The sequence below is a fragment of the Choloepus didactylus genome, chromosome 20 (assembly GCF_015220235.1).
Source record: "Choloepus didactylus isolate mChoDid1 chromosome 20, mChoDid1.pri, whole genome shotgun sequence".
Lineage (NCBI taxonomy): Eukaryota > Metazoa > Chordata > Mammalia > Pilosa > Megalonychidae > Choloepus > Choloepus didactylus.
Genome location: NC_051326.1, coordinates 40,511,729 through 40,532,707, shown reverse-complemented (window position 1 = coordinate 40,532,707; position 20,979 = coordinate 40,511,729). Strand labels below are relative to the sequence as shown.

The following is a 20,979-nucleotide window of genomic DNA, read 5'->3' as shown; positions in this document are numbered from 1 at the left end:
TGTTATTTGAATAAACTGGATTCCATAATTCCTCTTTTTTTCCATAACTCTTTTCCATTTCTACTATGATTGTTTCTGTTATTATTACAACATGCTGGTATTTCCTAGTAATGTCAATAATCGGGAATAAAAAACTCGTAAACAACTAACATTTAATGTGAATAAGAAAACACATCAAATTTTCAAGGATTATCTATTTTGATACTTTGTTCAAGCATCCAAATGTTACCAAGGAGAAAGATTTCACCTAACTGATTCAGAAGAGAGATGGCAGTGTCCAATATATGATAGAAAGACCAAATAACAAAATGTTTCAGACAGCAGATATTGTAAATGACCCAGAAAAATCTAGAAGGCCACTTTATATCTGAAAATGCATAAAACATTTACTATATTAATGCCATATATATTAACATATGAATATAATGTATAACAAATTAATATATATTAACTGTATAATTAACACATTAATATACTAAATAGATGTACACATAAAATTATGCATTTTTCTGGTTGTTATAGATTTTTTCTCATTCTGCAAAATTATGAATAAACTGTACACTTTCTGTGTGTACTAATGTTGGCATAAATATCAGTACTATTTTATTTAAGCAGCACAATTATTTCTGCCTACTGTCAACTTTCTTACAAGTCTCCATATATTGGCAAAATGTAAACTTGCAATAATGGCAGAACTGAAATCCATAGCATAAATGATTGGCTTGTATATGTTTGTGGGGGGTGGTGTTTATGTGTACATATATTTAAATGTGATTAATTTAGTTGAGAAAAATCACATTTCCTTAAAAGGGGTTTTCCTCTTTTCTTTGCCAAATGCAGAAAGAAAAGGGATATAGTTTCCAGGCACATTGTTTTGTTGGTGATGGTGAATAAAGAATGTAACTTAAAATCATTCCAGGAAATATCATTTTTTCTTCATGGAACAATCATATACAATGAGAACATCAAATGCAGCATAGCAAATAGACTGGGATACCCAAAAATTCTTCAAATATTGCAATATTCTTTAATGCTCTCATCCCCACCCACCTCCTCTGTTCTTCAGATTGAATGCATATTCATACGATATAGTTTCCTTTGGTTGTTCTCTTAATTGTGCTCATGGATTTATCTTTGTGCTTTTTCTCTCAAATCCACAGTTACTTAAAAACAATGGTGTATTATAACTTTATCAAAATTACCTTGTCAATACTATATTACCATATCTGGAACAATTTGATATCTGCAAATGAAGTCAATTATTGCTTTCAATAGGAAGTCATATACCTAAACATTGAAAAAATGTAGGTTTTGGTACAAGCCTATAGTCTTTAATTTTTATTTATAATAACTAAATTTTTCCATTCTGAAATAGTTAAATTCAAATATTAATACTAATTCAACCTCAGACTGAGTGCCTAATCCAGAATATTATGACACGATACTTTACCTCACTTTTAAATTCCCTTGTTGGGGCTGTCCATCGTAAACAGATAAAATATCAAAATCTTCTTCAAGAGCAAATGTATGAAATGACAATTGTATCCTATTGCGTTCTCCTGTGATAATGATCCAGGTGCAGTTAGCATAGTTTGGATAACCATGAGGAAATCCTGGGCTCTCGATGGTGCCGTTTGGACCCTGCACTAAGCCTCCACAGTTCTGACCTGAAATATAAAACATAAAAAAATAACATATTACTTTAGCCATCTTTTATCTGTGACTCTTTATTTTCTAACCATTCTGGACAATTTTTATAATGACTTATTTTGTGAATCTTAACATACAAGTACTGGATGATAAACTGCAACAGTTTTTTCCAGTGCTGAAAGATAGGGAGAGAATGATAAAAACAAAAGAATAAGAGGAAAGAAAATATACAATGTTCGGGCACCACATCACAGATTTGAGGAATATGTTTTCTGCCATTTTCACATATAGTTTTGTCAATATCAGACTTCCATATATTAGGAATACATTTGCTGCCAACCACCTGCATAGCATCCTCCTGAAAACACACTGCCCTTAGTTCTTTTATGGGGGAAACTAAATTTATAGACATAAAATAAACATTAACAAACTATATACATATATACACATATTAATATAGCCAATGACTGCAGTGTGTACAAATAGTTAGGGAAAACCATGGCCAATATGCAAACTTATTCATCTGTGCCTACACTGGCTAGAGTCCTACTATGAGAAGAATAAAACAAGCCCACAGGAAATTTGTCTGGATGAAAGTAAAAGGCATTGAACAAGAGAAATTAAACAATGCTCAAAATAAAGAATAGCCCAGCAAAATTAGGAACATACCCGCTATCAATGTCTTTCTAATTAGATAGTGTTATAGTTAGGTTTATGTATCAACCTGGCCAGGTGATGGTGCCCGGTTGTCTGGTCAAGCAAGCACTGGCCTGTTACTGCAAGGACTTTTGTGGCTGGTTAATATACCAGAAGGCTGGTTTATTAAATCATCAGTCAGTTGATTCATCTGTGGCTGCTTACATCTAGGATCAACTAAGGGAGTGTCTTCTGCAATGAGAGAATCCAATCAGTTGGATTTAATCCAACCAGTTGAAGATTTTCAAGGGAGAAGAGAAAACTTTCATTTCTCCTTCATCCAGCCAGTCTTTCCTGGTGAATTCATCGAAGACTGCCCTAAAGAATTTGGACTCATGCACCTCTACAGTTGTGTGACACACTTTTATAAAAACTAATATTTACATATATCTCCTGTTGGTTCTGTTTCCCTAGAGAATCCTGACTAATACAGATTGGTAGGAGATAATGGATGGAGGAGAAGGAAAAGGACATATCAAAATAATGGGAGAAATTAAAGACTGAGTTAAGAATGGCCAAGATGTGTTTTAGCCTTCCTTAAGCAGATTTGTAGGATCTCCCACACTTTCCTCACTCCTCTCATTACAACATCCCTTAAACAGATGGAATTCAAATTAATCTCAGTATCAAAGATCTACATGATAATTGAGGGTGGGGGCAGAGAGAGGACAACTAATAACCATAAAGCCATCCTAGTAACTGGGAAGAGTTAGGGATGAGTAGTGAAGTTGGAATGTGTGCCAAGAAGGTATTTCTGAGTAGTCTCTGCTGCTAGTACAAGCTCCACAAGATTTTGGGATATAGGTTTCCATCTTTTGGCAATTCCCTGACAATTCTCCTTTTCTCTCTTCCTGACTACTCATTGATCTACCTTTGCTCAATGATACCCTAATTATCTGCTTTGTATCTCCCCTCCTCATACTACTGCTTTCTGTATAAAAACCTTCATTAACATGCTAACTTAATCCATAAGGTTGTTTAAATTTTATTTGGTCAGTTAGCTCTAATAGTCTGCCTGCTCTGGCCATGCTTGGATCAATCAGACTGAATGAAAAAGAGTGGAGACTAACGTCAGGGTAGATACATTTTTGAACTGTCTTAATGAACACACTTTATCCATTTTAACTGTAAAGATTACTATCATATGAGGGAGCAAAATAATTCCTACTAAATTTAACATTTCATTTGTCTGAAGGTAGCTATTAAGTAGCTCCTGGAAACGGTTTGGAGTGTTTTATTCCTTCTTAATCTGGCCGTTTCCCACCAATGTGTTTAAATGTTTAATGCTATTAAATCCATATAAATGCTTTGACACTAAGGATATTAAGAAAGTTTTGGAGGGTCCTGGATATACTCAGATTATTGCAATTGTTTAAGAACTTGAACATAAGTATTATCCTAGCTTTTTATTGTTGAACTACAAACAGAAAACTATTTCCAACTACTTTTTACATTTTGAAAAAATATTTCTCAATAGTCCATCTCAGAAAGCTCAAATCTTTCTTAGTATACTGTCAAATACTTGTGGGAGTTTGCTAAATCTTAATAAAAAGAGTTAATGAAAGGGATTTGCGAGTTTAAAACCAAAGAACTAATAAGAAGCCCATTTCCACTAAATTTAAATCTAACAATAATACTGTAACAAGTAGATATTACAGCTGTGGGGTTTTGAAAGTCTTAAAAATAGCTTTTCTGGTTTATCTAGCAATTCTTGCTTTATAGCACATCAAAAAAATGAAGTCTTGATTATAAACTGAAGGAGAGAAAAATGAGGAGAGAAATACATACGGCAGAAAATGACAGCTATAAAGAAGATACTGTTATAGACCCACCATCGCCAACCAGATTGTTAGATATTAAGATTTTTTCCCAAGGAATAGCATTTAGGCTATGTTTAAGGCATCAAATAGTACAATAAATTTTGCAAACTGAGTCATATTTGTTCTGTATTTAACTTTATCATAGACCATGTTAAAACTGGACTTCATTCAAAACCTCATAGACAAGTGATTCTGAAACTTGGCTCCATATTGCAACCAAGTGGGGAGATTTAAAAATGTATGTTCTTATTTAATTGTTCTGGACTAAGAATATTCAAGAAAACGTTGAAAAACAAAAGCAAAACTGGAGATCCTGTGATACTCAATATCACAATTTATTAGGAACTTACAGAAATTGACAATGTTGTTTTGGTTCAAACCAAGACAAAATAGTCAACTGAACAGAAAAGAGAGCCAAAAACAATCCACAAAGAAACAATGCCTGATTTATAACAAAGGAGATACTGCAATGCAGTGGAGAAAGGATGGTATTTTCAAGAAATTGTTTTGGGTCAACTGGATAACAAATGGAAAGAATAAATCTTGATCCCAAATTCACAATACATGTAAAAATCAACCCCAGTTGAAGTGTTGACCTGAATGTGAAATATAAAACAGTAAAACTTCCAGAAGAAGACAGCGTAACAGCTTAAAAAAAAAAAAAACAAAAAACTTTACAACTTTGCACTAAGCAAAGATTTCTTAAAAAGAAAAGGTAATAATTATAAAAGAGCAAAAAGGCAATCTAAAGGATAAAAGGTGTTTGTAACAGATATATTCAACAGTGGACATATTCATAATATAATGAATAACTTTAACAAATCAATAAGAAAAAGTAACACAAAAGAAAATAAAGTGGAAGGAATTGTGGGAAGGTAGCAGAGTAGAAAGCTCCAGGAATGAGTTTCTCCACCCAAACAACTTTTAATCAGGGAGGAAGTGCCTGAATCAACTATTTTGAAACTCTGGAGTCCAGCAAAACACTGTACAGCATCCAGGGAAAGGCAAGAGGAAAAATCTTCATATGCTCAAAGAGATGAAGGAAAACACAGAGAGTGAACTAGAAGATATCAGGAAAACAGTTAATGTGCTCAAGGAGATGTAGAAAATGCAGAGAGAGAACTAAAAGATATCAGGAAAACAGTGAATGAACAACATGAGAATCTCAATAAACAGTGAAGAATTTTAAAAAGGGAAACAAACAGAACTACTGGAGTTGAAGTCCATAACAACTGAAATGAAAAATTTCCAGAAGGGGTTTCAATAGTAGATAGAAGCTGGCAGAAGAGAGAATGAGTGAACTAGAAGGCAAGACAACTGAAATGAGTCAGGCTAAGGAGCAGAAAAATATAAAGAATTATAAAAACTGAAAATAGCCTAAAACGTCTCTGGGACACCATGAATCTTACCAGTATACACAGTATGGAAGAACCAGAAGGAGAAGAAAGAACAAAAGGGGCACATGAAATATTCAATGAAATAATGACAGAAAATTTCCTATCATAGCAAAAAAAATATGAATATTCACATCCAAGAAGCCCAGAGAACACCAAACAGGAAATCACAAGGGAAATTAGGAAATATCTTGAGGTGAATTAAAATGAAAATAAAATATACCAAAAGTTAGGGATGCAGCAAAGGTAGAAATAAGGGAAACTTATAGTTCCAAATGCTTATGTTAAAAAAGAAGAATGATTTCAAATCAGAAACATAATTTAAAACTAGAAGAACTATAAAAAGAAGAGCAAACTGAACCCAAAGCAAGCAGAAGGAAGAAAATAGAACAGATTAGAGTGGAGACAAATGAATTAGAGAATTAAAAAAAAAATAGAATCAACAAAATGAAAAGTTGGTTCTTTGAAAAGATCAATAAAATTGATATAAGATTGACTGACAAAAAAGATAAGAGACACAAATGACAAAATCAGAAATGGAAAGGGGGACATTACTACTGACCTCACTGAAATAAAATACAAATAACAAGATACTATGAACAACTGTATGCCAACAAATGAGGTAACCTAGATGACATGGACCAATTCCTAGAAACACACCAACTAGCTACACTTACTCAAAAAGAAATAGAAGATATCAAATAAATAACTATTAAGGAAATTGTGTGAGTAATCAAAATCCTCCCAACAATGAACAGCTGTAGTTCAGACAGCTTCACAGGGAAATATTACCTAATATTACAAAAAGAATTGACAGTAATCCTGCTCAAAACCCTCTAAAAAAATTGAAGAGGAGGGAACACTCCCTAATTCATTCTATGTGGCCAATATCAGCCTAATACCAAAGTCAGATGAAGTTACCATAAAAAAAAATTACAGACCAATATCTCTTATGAATATAGATGCAAAAATATACAACAAAATACTAGGAAACCAAATCCAACAGCACATTAAAAAAATTATACACCTTGAATAGGAGGGATTTATCCCAAGTATGCAAGGGTGGTTCAACATAAGAAAATCTATTAATGTAATACAACATAGTAACAGAATGAAGGAAAAACAAAACACATGATCATCACAATTGATGCAGATAAGGCATTTAACAAAAACCAGCACCGCTTCTTGTTAAAAACTCTTAAACAACTAGAAGTAGAAGAAAACTTCATCATGATAAAGGGCATATATTAAAACCCAACAGCTAAGAGCCTAGTTAATAGTGAAAGACTGAAAACTTTCCCTCTAAGATCAGGAACACAACAATGTTCTACAACATAGGATGGTAAGGGAGCCCAAATAGCCAAAGCCATTTTGAAAAGGAAGAATGAAGTTGGAGAGTTCAAACTTCCTGATCTCAAAACTTATTACAAAACTCCAGTAATCAAAACAGCATGGTATTGGCAAAAGGACAGACATATAGACCAATGAAACAGAACTGAGATTTTTGGAAAACAACCCTCACCTTCATGACCAAATGATTTTTCACAAGGGAGCCAAGATAACTAATTGAGAAAGAATAGTCTCTTCAACAAATGGTGCTGGGAACACTGGATGAAAAAAAATATAGAAATGTGACCTCCTCAAAATTAAAAAACAAAAACACTTTTTAGCACTAAATGAATTTATCATGAAAGTAAAATAGCAACCTACACAATGAGCAAAATTATTTGGAAACCACATATGCAATAAGGTTTTTTTTTAATTAAAAAAGCTTTTTATTTTGAAATACTTTCAAACTTACAGGCCAGTTATAAAAATAACACAAACCCCATACAGAGAACACCAAAATACCTTTCCCCCCCACCCATACCCAGACCACCAATTTTAACATTTTACCACATTTGCTCCCTTCCTTTCTCCCTCCCTTCCTTCCTTCCATTTATCTATCTAACAATCCATTTTCTGAACAGTTTAATGTGGGTTATATAAATCATGCTTCTTGAACATTTAATGCTGCCATGTACATTGCTTAAGAACAAGGATATTCACTTATGTATCCACCTTAAGTGCAGTTATCAAGTTCAAAAAATTCAGAATTGATAGAAAGCTTATTTTTCATATCTCCCAATACTATCCTTTTTTAAAAACACGGTTTTATTGAGATATATTCACACACCAGATAATCCTCCAAAGTTTACAACCAACGGTTCACGGTATCATCATATAGTTGTGCATTCATCACCAGAATCAATTCTTGAACATTTTTGTTACTCCAAAAATATAAAAATAATGATAAGAATAAAAATTAAAAAGAACAGCCAAAACATCCCATAGCTTTTATATCTGCTCTATTATTTATTTATTTTGTGGCTTTATTTTCTTACTCATCTGTTCATACACTGGTTAAAGAGAATGTCATTCACAAGGTTTTCACAATTACACAGTCACACTGTAAAAAGCTATATAGTTATGCAATCATCTTCAAGAATCAAGGCTACTGGATTACAGTTCAACAGTTTCAGGTATTTCCTTCTGGCTATTCTATTAAACTAAAAGCAATAAAGTTTCATATCCAGAATACATAAAGAAATCCTTCAAAATGAAAAGACAAACAATGTAATTTTAAAATAGGCAAAGGCTTGAGTAGGCTTTCTACAAAGGAGATGTACACATGGCCAAAAAGCACATGAAAATATGCTCAACATCATTAGCCATTAGGGAAATGCAAATCAAAACCACAATCAGACACCATATTACACCCACTAGAATTGACACTGCTAAAAATGTGGAGAAATAGGAACACTCATTCATTGCTGGTGGCAATATAAAATGGTGCAGCTCTTGTGGGATGGTTTGGCAGTTCCTCAGAAAGTTTAGTACAGAATTACCTTATGATGTGGCAGTCCCACTTCTAGGTATATACCAAAAAGAATTGAAAGCAAGGACTAGAACGGATATTTCCATACTGATATTTGCAGTGGCATTTATTCACAATTGCCAAAAGACAGAAACAACCTGAGTGTCCACAGACTGATGAATGGGTAAACAAAATGTGGTATACACACACACAATGGAATATTATTCAGCTATAAAAAGGAATGAAGTTCAGTATATGCAAATAAGATACATAAACCTTGAAGATGTCATGTTAGCTAAATAAGCCAGACACAAACGGGCAGATATTGTGTGATTTCACTGACATGAAATAATTAGAATGCAAACTCAGAGAGTCAGAATCTAGAATACAGGTTGCCAGGGGGGTGGAGATAAGGAAAGAAAGTTATGACTTAAAATGTATAGTTTCTATTTAGGATGATGGAATGGTTTTATTAATGGCTGTTGGTGATGATAGCATAACATTGTTAATGTAATTAAAAGCACTGTATTATATATTTGAAAGTGGTTAAAAGGGGAAATGTTATATTAAATATATGCTACTAGAATGCAAATAAAAAATAAAATCCAAAGCACAACACTATATATCCTAAGTTAAACCATGGACTACAGTTAATAGTACTATTATAAATGTGTGCTTTCATCAATTGTAACAAATGTACCAATTTGAGTTGTTAACAATAGGATGATATATGGGATTATGCATGATATTTCTGTAAACCCACAATTTCTCTAATTAAAAAACAAAACAAAACAATACATAGAACCATTCAGCACAAAGAGTGAACCATAAACTATGAACTTTAGTATTATGAGTATAATAATATTAGTTTATCAATTATAACAAATGTACCACACTAATTCAAAATATTAATAATAGGGAAAACTGTGTGTGTGGGGGGGGTAATATGTGAACTCTGTACTTTCTACCTAATTTTTCTGTAAACCTATAACTGTTCTAAAAAATAAAGTTTATTTAATTTAAAAAATGGTAATAGTTATAGGCCATTATAAGCAGCTGGAGATTCTAAGTCAGACAAGGACTTTTCTAAAACCGAAAAGAGACAAACTGATCAAAATTGGAATTTCTGAAACCATTCCTCAGTCCCAAATAACTTTCTCCCCTGGGCCAAGGCCTGTTCCAGAGTAGTAAGGAAGTTATAACCATGTGCTAAAGAAAAGGTAAAGGACCTCTTCTTTCTTTCTTAGTAAAAGCAATAGCTCCACCTGGCTTCACTCCAAGCAACTTTCTGCCAGCAGGTTAGTCAATTTATCCTTGACCCATGAAAATAGCTTGACTTTTACATCCCCCCTCCCCGCAACATGAACCATGTTCCAGATTGCTAAAGCTGCCATTGTGCAAAATACCAGAAATGGATTGACTTTTATAAAGAGGATTTATTCAGTTACAAATTTACAGTTCTAAGGCCATAAACACGTCCAAATTAAGGAATCAGCAAGAGGATCCTTCACTGAAGAAAGGCTGATGGCTTCCAGAACACCTCTATCAGCTGGGAAGACATGTGGCTGGTGTCTGCTGGTCCTTTGCTCCTGGGTTCTGGTTTCCAAATGGCTTTCTCCAAAATTTCTCTGGGCTTCTGTTTTAGCTTCTCTCAGCTCACTGCTTGGTTCTCCTGGGGTGTTTCTCTTTAAGCTTCTGGGAGTCCTCTTTTAGCTTCTCCAGGGCAAACTCTGGGCTTTGTCTCTTAGCTTAGCATCTCCAAACGTCCTTCTGTCTGCATCTCCCAGCGTCTCCAAGTGTCTGGGTCTGTGTTGGCTCTTAGGTTCTCCTGAGGGCAAACTCTGAATTACACATCTTAGCTTCTCTCCAAAATGTCTCTCTCAGCTTCTCTGCACTCCTTGTTTCTATGAGCTCTCTTAAGGGACTCCAGTGATCCAATTAAGACCCACCCAGAATGGGTGGGGTCACATCTCTGTGGAAATAATTTAATCAAAGGTCTCACCCACAGTTGGGTAAGTCACATCTCCATGGAATACTCAATCAAAAGGTTCTACCCAAGAAGATTGGATTAAAAGATCATGGCTCTTCTGGGGTCCATAACAGTTTCAAACCAGCACAAGCCATATTAAAATACTTGTTTAAGTAATATTGCCACAATGACATTGACTAGAATCCTTCAAGGTAAGCAGTATTAATTCAAATCTATACTAATACTGAACTGAAGGAAACCTCTTTAAAAATAATTACTTTAAAGTTGTGGGTGTCAGTACCATTATTATATATATAAGGTTCATGCTTCCCAATGCAATCACAAAAATATTAGCTGAAACAACTTATAATAAAAGTTATTTTATTCTCCAAATGGATAATCTCAGCATGCATACTGGTTATAATCAATGAATGAAAATAACTTAAATCTTGCATTTGTCATTCATTCCAGAATTTATTGCCATAATTTTTTAGGAACTGGTATTAAAAACATCTAACAGTTAAAATACAGCTTATGAAACACCTTGTTCATATTGTATGCATTAGCCCACACTGAGGCACACCTTAATAAATAAACAGAATGCTAGATATATAGGACTCTTAGTTAATTTAGCATACATTTTCACCCAATTTAGGGGTCCTTGATACCATATTTTTAAATACAGAGAAATAAAAAATATTCATTTTATTTCTTATACTTTTTGATTGGTATATTTTTCAAAACACATTCTCACATATAATATTTTTTGGTCATCATAACATTCCCATGTCATGATTTCAAGACATAGAAAAGCAGGTGCACAGCTATGTTTCCCAAGGTCTCCCAGCAATGAGGCAGGCTCTTCTTGACACCAAAGCCTGGTTCTTTCTCGCTCAATCACAGTTGACAAGTACATTGGAAAATGCAGTACATTATAGAATTCAAGCATGCATTTCAAATCTTAATCTATATCACAATGAATAGCTTAGATTACATAATAGACATTGACAAGTATAGATATTTAGGAACTCTAACTTCAGGGCTTCTTTCTTCTATACAAGCAATAGATACTTATTGCAGGAAAAGAAAACAAAGAAAGTATAAAATAGCATTTAAAAATATAAAAATCATTGTAATCCCGTTACCAAAGGTAATTACTACTATCACTTTACTGAGCACTTTTCTTAACTTTTCTGCTAGGGAAAATTTTAAATATGGTGGTGAACCATCTGATGTATAATATGTGAGCAATACTTTTTTTTATTATTTATTTGCCAGTGCTACAGACTGAACAAGTGCCAGTAAGCACTGGATCTAGGATTTGTATTGCTTTTGAGATGACCTAGTCTACTTGTGAGTACACGAAAATGCTGCTGCATCAGCAAAGAGACTACAGGAAAAAAAAATCCTGTCATGGGAAGCATTTTAGCTGATGATGGTGTTCCGGATTGCTAATGCTGCCATTATGCAAAATACAATAAATGGATTGACTTCTATAAAGGGGATTCATTAGGCTACAGATTTATAGTTTTAAGGCCATAAAAGTGTCCAAACTAAGGCATCAACAAGAGGATACCTTCACTAAAGAAAGACCAATGGCATCTGGAACACCTCTGTCAGCTGGGAAGGCACGTGATTGGCTTTTGCTAGTCCTTTGCTCCCGAGTTGTGTTTCAAAATGGCTTTCTCCAAAATGTCTCTGTGTTTCTGTCTCTCTTGGCTTCTCTCTCTCAGCCTCTGTGCATCATTGCTTGTTCTGCTAGGGCGATTCCCTCTAAGCATCTGGGGGTCCTCTCTTAATTTCTCTGGGGCAAACTCTGGTCTTCATCTCTTGGTTTAGTATCTCCAAACCTCTTTCTGCCTGAATTTCTAAGCATCTCCAAGCACTAGTGTCTGTTTCAGCTCTTGAGCTCTCTTGAGTAGTCCAGTGAACTAATCAAGATCCATCCTGAATGGGTGGGGTCCACACCTCCATGGAAATAATTTAATCAAAGTACTCACCCCCAGTTGGGTGAGTCACATCTCCATGGAAATGCTCAATCAAAAGGTTCTACCCTAACCAAAAGACTAATAAGTCTGCCCCAGCAAGACTGTGTTAAAGAACATGGCTTTTGTAGGGGACATAATAGATTCAAAGCAGCACAGACAGTCAGACAGGAGTGTCATCCTTGAGTGCTGTGAAACACATCCTAACTAAAGTAAGGGTTTGTAATACCCTATGGCAGCTCCCTACTTTGAAAGTCAGCCTTGAAAAACCCAGCACTCTCTTGGCTGATAAAATGGTATTATTTCCTTATCATCTCTGAGATGAAATAACCTCTCTGCTCTGAATGCTCATCAAACTTGATCTGTACCTCTCCTAAGCTCTTACTGTCTAATTTGTAGTGCTATTTAACATGCACCTTTTCATTTCCTAGAATAAGGTATCTGCTGAGCTGATTCTTCTTTGATTCATTCTGATTCACTGTAAGCATCTGATGAATGAATGTATAAATACACAAATGATTTCATAGATTCCAGGTGTTGCTGAAACTGTTCTGTTTCCCTAGAATCTCTGTCTGATGACCCATTCTTAGAAAGTAAGATGGGTGGATATAAAGTCTAAAAATTCATGTGCCAAATACTTGACACATACTATCTCATTGTATTCTTATACAGCCTTTGAGTTGGGAGGTAGCTTAGCTTTTGTTTTGCTAACTGTTATATTTATTTAGAGAATACTATATGTTAAGAAAATGTTTTTGATATGCAGAGCACCTTTCTGAGAGCAAAAGTTTGGCCATCTGTGTATTTTGACATGGCATTTCGTTCAGTGACCCAAGAAAGACGTCATCTATATTGTTGAATATGTGAAGAAAGCCACATAAGGAAATGATACCTTATAATTAATTCTACCCACAAAGAAACAAGTCATATAGTCTGGAGTTGAGAAGATTTGGGAAAATATAGTTATCTGCAACTGCTTGATCTCATGTAAAAGAAAAAATAGGTTTTGTTATAAGACTTGAGCATCACAAGTTTATCTCTCATGGGAGACAGACAGCAAACATAGTCTTTAAGGCTTATATCCTGTTTGCAACAAGCCCAAATTACCACACTGACTTATTTTGTAAACTATGCAGTTCAGGAACAAAAATAGCTAAATATTTATTACACTTGCTGGCAGTGCCAATCTCCACTCTTTTCCTATCGCTAGTCTGTGAAAATACCAATTTATGGTCTTCATATTTTATATCATTCATTATGCAAATGATGCTTTAATTGCTTCCTTACAACCATATTTTTGACATCTGAAGCTCCTCCTATCATGTAATTTTTGTAATGTTTCTTTACACCTGTAAGCTGCCTACAAGATTCCACATTGCCTACTTTCATTGAATGTAACTATGTAATCACTCTCAAGTAGAAGAAAATGGTCCATTGTGGTCTTTCTTGAATTTTTCATTTTCTTTAATGAACAAGGGTTGTGATATGCTTTTAAGTGAACCCATAATTTCAAATTTCAAGAGGCCTCCAATTTTAATGACAAAAGTCGAAGCTTCCCTGATCAGATAAGCACTTTTTGAAGTGGTAAACAAATCAAATATGCATTAGCCTCTGCTCTGCAATATCTCCTACAGTTTCGTTGGCTATTTCAGCGTCTGCATTATTTGGAAAATGATTAATTGTGGGAGAACCACGGCTTAAAATGCCCTTCCTAGGACTTTGATTAAGGAATTTCAAAATTAAAGTCTTCAGGCATTTTCTAGGAATAACATGCCACAAAGGAAGTTTTGAAGGCATTACATATCTCAGTGAGCTAAGAGCAGCTGAATATCACCTACTCTAGCAGACAGCCTTAGGGTACTTGGTTCAGTTTTAATCCCAAACACTTTTAGGAGATTACTCACTACATGAGAAAAGAAGAAAAGTAGAGCCACATGAACCTGAGACAGAGCCAAGGAATCAGTTCCTCACTAATAACTCCACTGCCCAGAAGTAAGCCTGCTCAGGTACCCCTTACACAAATGAACCATGAATACTGATTTCTATTGCTTATAAAAGAAAATTGGGTTTTCACTGGACTGTGTAAATATAAAGAATGCAGTTTTCCTTCATTCTACTAAAGCTTGTTATCATAACCCACACGCAGGCTTGATCTGCTTAGTTCTTTCTCTTCCTTGAGCACGTCATGCTTGTTCTTACCTCAGGGCCTTTGCACATCATAATCCATCTGCCCTGAAAGTTCTTCCCCCAGATCTTTCCATATGTGACTTGTCATCATTCAAGTTGCAGTACAGCTTGTTTTTTTCCAGACACCCAAATCTCAGCTAGCAATCCCCTTCTACCATCGCTCTCTATCCCTCACCCTGCTTTATTTCCTTGTAGCATTTCTCAGCTTGTGATATCTTGTTTATTTGTTTATATGTTTTTTAAAATCACTCTCTGTAACTAATTCATAAACTTCCCAAGATAATTTGCCTTGTTTACATCCCCACTCCTAGAATAGTGTCTTGCACTTGATATTCAATTATTGAAGCACATGGGCAAATAGGGTTTTATGTATGGGAAGTATGTGGAAACAATTGGTGAAACTATAAGGTAGCAATTCTAGAAGTAACTTTAAACATACAGTCCAGCTGGGTTATTGTCTAAAACATTCAGAATAAAGGTTTTATCATTCTAATTCCAAGAAAACGGGATTCTGTATTCTCAATCTTGTTTAACAGCCTGATGGTCAAACAGCTCTTGGACTAATTTAAATATCCCCTGCTTCACTGGAAGCTAACATTTCTCCTACATGATCCTCCTAGGTACACTGGCATCTCTGCCTTTTCATTCTAGAAGGGGTCAAAATTCAGGGCAAGGCAAGACTGCAATGAGTCAGAACCTGGAACCACATAGAGATGATGTCAGTGTTTCCTCAGCTACTACACCCAGGGGAAGGAGCTTTAGTTAACTCCAGTGCTGTGATATTTTCACCTACCGAGAAGCTGTTGAATACATGGTAATAAAGTCAGTCAATGTCTATCCACTCTGAACACATCAATTGGGAAGACTGCATGCATGGTGTAGGAGCAAAAACAGCAACAAACATTGGGCCTTGGACCAAACAAAACTAAACTGTGATTAATTTCCAGCGTGGAGCATTGAGTATCGAATAAATCACCCAGTCATTATTAGCTTCAGTTTTCACAGATGTTAAATAAGGATGTTCGCTATTTTGCAAGGTTGTTGTAGTGATTAGAGATAGAGCTCCCTGAATCTATGTAGAAGTCGGAAGAAGAAGAAAAAAAAAGAATATAGCAATTGTATATATATATTTTAAAAAGAGCACTAGAAGATCTCCTGAGAGTAAGAGGATTTTACATCTAAAATAGTAAGGGGGGAGACCTCATCCTTTATCTGGCTCTATCCTACATGCCCTTTAGATCTCTGGATAGAGGTGCCTTCTTCCTAGAGATGCCTTCATGAACACCCCATTCCTGCCTGGGGACCTTGCCCATGTGCTCCCTCACCTCATGCTAGTACATACAGTAAAAGGATTGCAATTGCCCAATTATTTGACTTCATAGATTTTGAGTAATGAAGATGGTTACGTCACTTAATAAAACAAATTAAGCAACTCAAAACAAACACACAAATGCTCTATTTTATCCTTAGTTCCCAGATCCCAGTTTGGTGCTTTTTCAATATGTGACTATTTTTTGCCTGAAACAGGGCTGCCACCTAAATCTGAGTCTTTTCTTTCAGACTTCAAATGTATATTTTCATGATGCAAGTTATGCCAAAGTCAATTCTACTTTTCTGATAGAAATATACCATACACTGGCAATTAAGATAATTCTCTCTCTCCATAGACCGTAGAACTAACATCCTTAATTGTATGTCAGATATTTCTTTATCTTTCAATGAAATTCCCAGTGATGAAACACATCATTATGTGTCTGTGGGATTGAGTTGTTACTGAGGTAAGAAATAATGTTATTTCATACTCTTGCTTGAATTCAGGAGAGGCCAAAAGAATTAGAAACTATTATTCATGAAAAGTTTCACAGTAGTGGTGGTGGTACAATGTAGTAAAATATGTTTGAAGTAGAGCAATTTAAATCTAAGATTATAATTGATATAATCTTGATGCTCTGCAATCATTTCAGTTTACTTATAAGAAAGGTAGGATGAAACTACCAACTGATTCTTTCATGGGTGTTCCAAATCCCTGACAGCAAATGAGGACTCTCTGTCCCTTATACACAATCTTTTTGTACAGATGTATTATTACCACAGTTCCATCCCTTTTCCTTTCTTTTCTTCAATAGTATAGAATGGTTTCTAGATCAGCAAGACATATTTTTAAATTCTATCATGCTCTGTTTTAATGTTTAGTGAGTTTCCCTCCAAAGAGAAATAGAAATGTTAAAAAAAGTCATTATAAAATGCCATCGATCTATCATTACATATGAAGTATGAAGCTAATATAAACTCTCTGAGAGGAAGGTAAAGGGAGAATAGTAATTGAAGACGTTGTTTAGTTAATAAAGATTTTACATATTTAGAGACAGAAAGCATGAAAATTCATGAACAGGTATTTTTTTAAACAGCTTCAAAATTAGCAAATAAACTTAAGAAATAAAAAATATATATTTAATGCATGTCCTCCATTCTATTCTAAGTATCTGGAAAAAGTAACTAAGATGGTCCCCAGATAAAAGCAGAAATTTAAGGGTTATTTAATGAGTTTCAAATGAAGGAACTAATCTCCAGTAAGCTGTATTTAAATTTAAAATCTGTATCCAAATTTGTTTCTATTTGTCTCTTCAGACAAATAGGCCTTTGGGCCATATTAGACCCCAGAAATGTTTCAGGCCTGAAATTAAATTAGGCTTTTTGTTTTTAAATTAATTTCTATATATTGCTTCCATTTCCCCTAATGAAAATCTCTGTGGAGAAGATGATGAGAACCAAATTTTCTGTGCCTGGTTTTTGCAAGGGTCTCAATTGCTGACTGCCCACAGGTGTGCTTTGTCCATTAGTTCGATAAGCAGGTCCATATCCATGGGCATAAACAGAATAATCACAAGCACATTAGCCTACTTCCCCCACATCTTTATGAAATGATGGTATGTTTTATTCTTGGGTTTAGTGACTGGCTTGATGAAAAAATTGATTTTTTACACAGTGGTTGAGCAAAGGAAACCATGACGTATGTCATCATTTCCATGGCTGGTTTCATATTGTATTTCATCTTTTATCAGTTTGTTGGCATTTATAGTTGTGTTTTTCCTCAGAGTCATTATGATTTTAGGGAGAGAATTTGAAGGGATAATGGTCTGTGAGCCCCCATTATTATAGGATGAGACATTACACCTACTTCCCCAGGCTTTAGTAAGTCAGCAAGGGCTGGCGTTTAGCATCCCGTGATGTGCCTCTTCTCTGGTAGGTGTATAATTTGTATATGGGAGGGAGATATGCATGGCTACCATGGTAACAACATCAAAAGAGTTAAGAATGCACTTCTACACATAGCTAAATCGATTTCAGTCAGGAATGAATCCAGCAATTCCTGAGTATGCCTAGCATACCAGAACCCTTGGAGCATTAAGTTCAATAGAAATATTATCTATATTGTGTCTACCTATTTCCCTTCTCCCTAAACTCCTCTTGAAGGTTTCAACTGCCATCCATCAGAGCACTTGAAAAAAGTAAGTCATTCTGGATACTTATATTCTTTTCAAAAAGATATAAATGCTATACCCTGGAAGCTATATGAAGGGAAGTACTTTTATTGTAGTATCTACTGTTGCATCCCAAGAGCTGACATAGTGCCCAGTTGTGGTTGTTTGAAACTGTATGTACCCCAGAAAATCATGTTCTTAAGGCTGACCCATTGTAAGTAAGATCTTTTAGTGAGGCTACTTAAGTTAAGGTGTGATCCCCCTTGTTCAGGGTGAGTCTTAATCCTCTCACTGGAGTCTTTTATAAAACAGTGAAATTCAGATGAAGAGAGAGAAAGCCAAGGAAGCAAGAAGCTGAAAGCAATGCAAGTAGGTAAAGAGGAAGAGATTAGGAGATGCCACCATGTGCCTTGTCGCGTGAGCTCATAAGCTAATAAATTTCCACAGATAAAGCCAACACATTTCATGGTATCTACTTTGAGCAGCTATCAAAGTAAAACACCAGGATGTATTAAGCATTCAGCATATGGACACAGGGAAACTGGACTGACGGTTGTTTCTAATAAAGGCTATTAGTACTACTCACAATAATACTTGTTAGTATTTATAAAACGCTTATGATATGGTAACTACCTTTTATACTTTCTCTAATCCTCTGAATGATCTTAAAATACAGGCATTATCATTCTCATTTTACTGATGAGGAAACCAAAGAGGTTAAATGATCTGTCCAACATCACACAGAAAAACAGTGGTGGAATTGAGGTTTGAACTCAGGTCATTATCACTTTGAAACTTGTGCTTTCTATTAAGCCACAATGTAGAAGCCAAGTAATATTCTTTCTTTTATTTTCTAAAAGGAGTGAGTCTTATAAATTGTTCCACAGAAGCAAAGTTTCTGAGTTCTAAGGATGAGGACATTCTTGTTTCTCTTTGTAAATTTGCAAACAAAAATGTTTCTGTGTATCTGAGCTGAAGTTTGCATTCTGGTTATTTGTCTCTACTTGTAGGTGGGCATTAAGAAAATATAAGTGGTATTTCTATTCATAGTTTCACTCCTTAAATAAATTTTTAACCCAAAGATAATATATAGATTATACCTTTAATAAAAAAAAAGTGTTTGGGTTTTCAATAATGTTTTTAGGTGTATGATTAGAGGTGCCATAAACCATCACATGGTTTGAACATTGCACAACTCCTGGGTTGCCACTCTCACAGACTTCCCTGCTCGCTTAGATATAAGATTGTTGAAAAATTGATCAGTATTGGAATTTCTCATGTCTTGGCCGAGATAATGTTATGTCTGAATATGCATAAACAAGAAAGGAGACACTAACTAACTAATCACAGAAATATCCATGGAACCAAAAGCTCTATTTTATGGATTTGCTGTTGCAATTGATCTTTAGTTAAATGTCTTCATCAATTTTTATATCATCTGTTTTATTTCATCAGTTTTATATCTACATCTCTTCCAACTTTTAACTGGCTCCTAAGCAAAGGACAAGAAAGTAAAGCATTGGCTTCCTGCCCCTTATTTTATCTTGGCTTTACAATGTTTCTGAAGAAATCAGGCATGATATTAAAACTCCATGGAGAATTAGGAACTGTTGGACAAACTATTTTGGCAAAAAAGAACTGAAGTTCTTTCAAATCTGTGGCCTCAAATTTAATATATATATATATATATATATATATATATATATATACATATATGGTCTGTAGTTGTAGTGCTACAACTGATTTCTAATTAGAACTTTGAAATCATAAAAAGGTTTTTCTTTTCCATTAAACATAGTTACTCAGTTTAACTAGATTCTTCTTTGTTTTACCCAAGCTTAACTTCCAAGGTTTTGTAGCAGATATAAGACTGCGGGGAAAAATAGTTTGTCACCATACAGACTGTTAACAAAAGTGTGGATCTGTTTTGTAGGAAAATGCCAATTTATTTGCCTTGCTTTAACTGCTGCAAATGGATCAATAGCTTATACTCATAACTTAAATATTTACAAAAAGAAGAAATATACACATAGTGATAAGCGGCCATTTGCAATGTTAGCTGATCAAAAGCCATATAGTGATGGAAACTCTTAGATTCACTAGCAGTAACTCAGGAATTTGTGACACTAAGAGAATGATGGTACAAAATCTGAATCTAAAATTAGTTTGCTTTCAAATGTGAAAAAAACATGTAACTGTAAAAAAATTCCAAAACATCAATTAGATATAAATTTAAGAATGTCATGGAGTTGCCATGGAGCAAGAGGGCATTTTACTAAATGATAAAGTGTTTGTTTAATTATAAAAAGTTAAGTATTTGGCATTTCTAGATAAAACCACCCTAACGGGGCTTTGAATTTTAAAAGAGCTAAGCCCATGGGGGATGGCTTTCTCAGTTGCTTCTCTGGCCTCCGAGTTATCATCAATTCTAGGTTTTTCCATGTAGCTTTGTTAAAATCATTTGTGGATAACAGAACTTTGAGCAAACACATGTGGTTTCTCCAGCCCAGGTTGTACTTAACTTTTACACTTAAGGATTCAACTCCTATTCATAACAGCTTCTCAATACCCAGCTGCAGAAAGGAAGGCCACATGATTAACAGCCTCATAATATTCTTACACATCTTCTGAGAAAACTTTCACTACTCCAATTTCTGCCAAGCATATGCTAACATTCTGTCTTTATTATCTTAACAAGACACTCCAATTCAAGCACCTTTTTAGACTTAAACACATATGCCTACTCTGCATCTGTGCTATTTAATGGTCAAGATTTATGTATATTAGCAGTGATCTAATTGGATTCTCTGAAAAAAACACACAGATCATTGAAATTAATGGGTTCTATCTTATAAAGTATGCTGGCCTGCAAGTTAGGGACATCAGGTAATACGTAATATATACTACTTAGAGGCATGATAGTGGGAAGTTCAACTCAA

The 20,979-nt window shown here is 34.8% G+C and overlaps 1 protein-coding gene across 3 annotated transcripts in view; it reads right to left on the bottom strand.

Moving 5' to 3' along the window:
* The window catches only part of CSMD1 (CUB and Sushi multiple domains 1), a 2,222,584-nt gene that overhangs the window by 1,824,892 nt on the left and 376,713 nt on the right, over nucleotides 1-20,979 (bottom strand). For all 3 annotated transcript variants that reach the window (XM_037812751.1, XM_037812753.1, XM_037812752.1), the window contains exon 2: nucleotides 1,451-1,667. In XM_037812751.1, coding sequence (XP_037668679.1) covers nucleotides 1,451-1,667 — 217 coding nt within the window. The remainder of the gene's footprint in view (nucleotides 1-1,450; nucleotides 1,668-20,979) is intronic.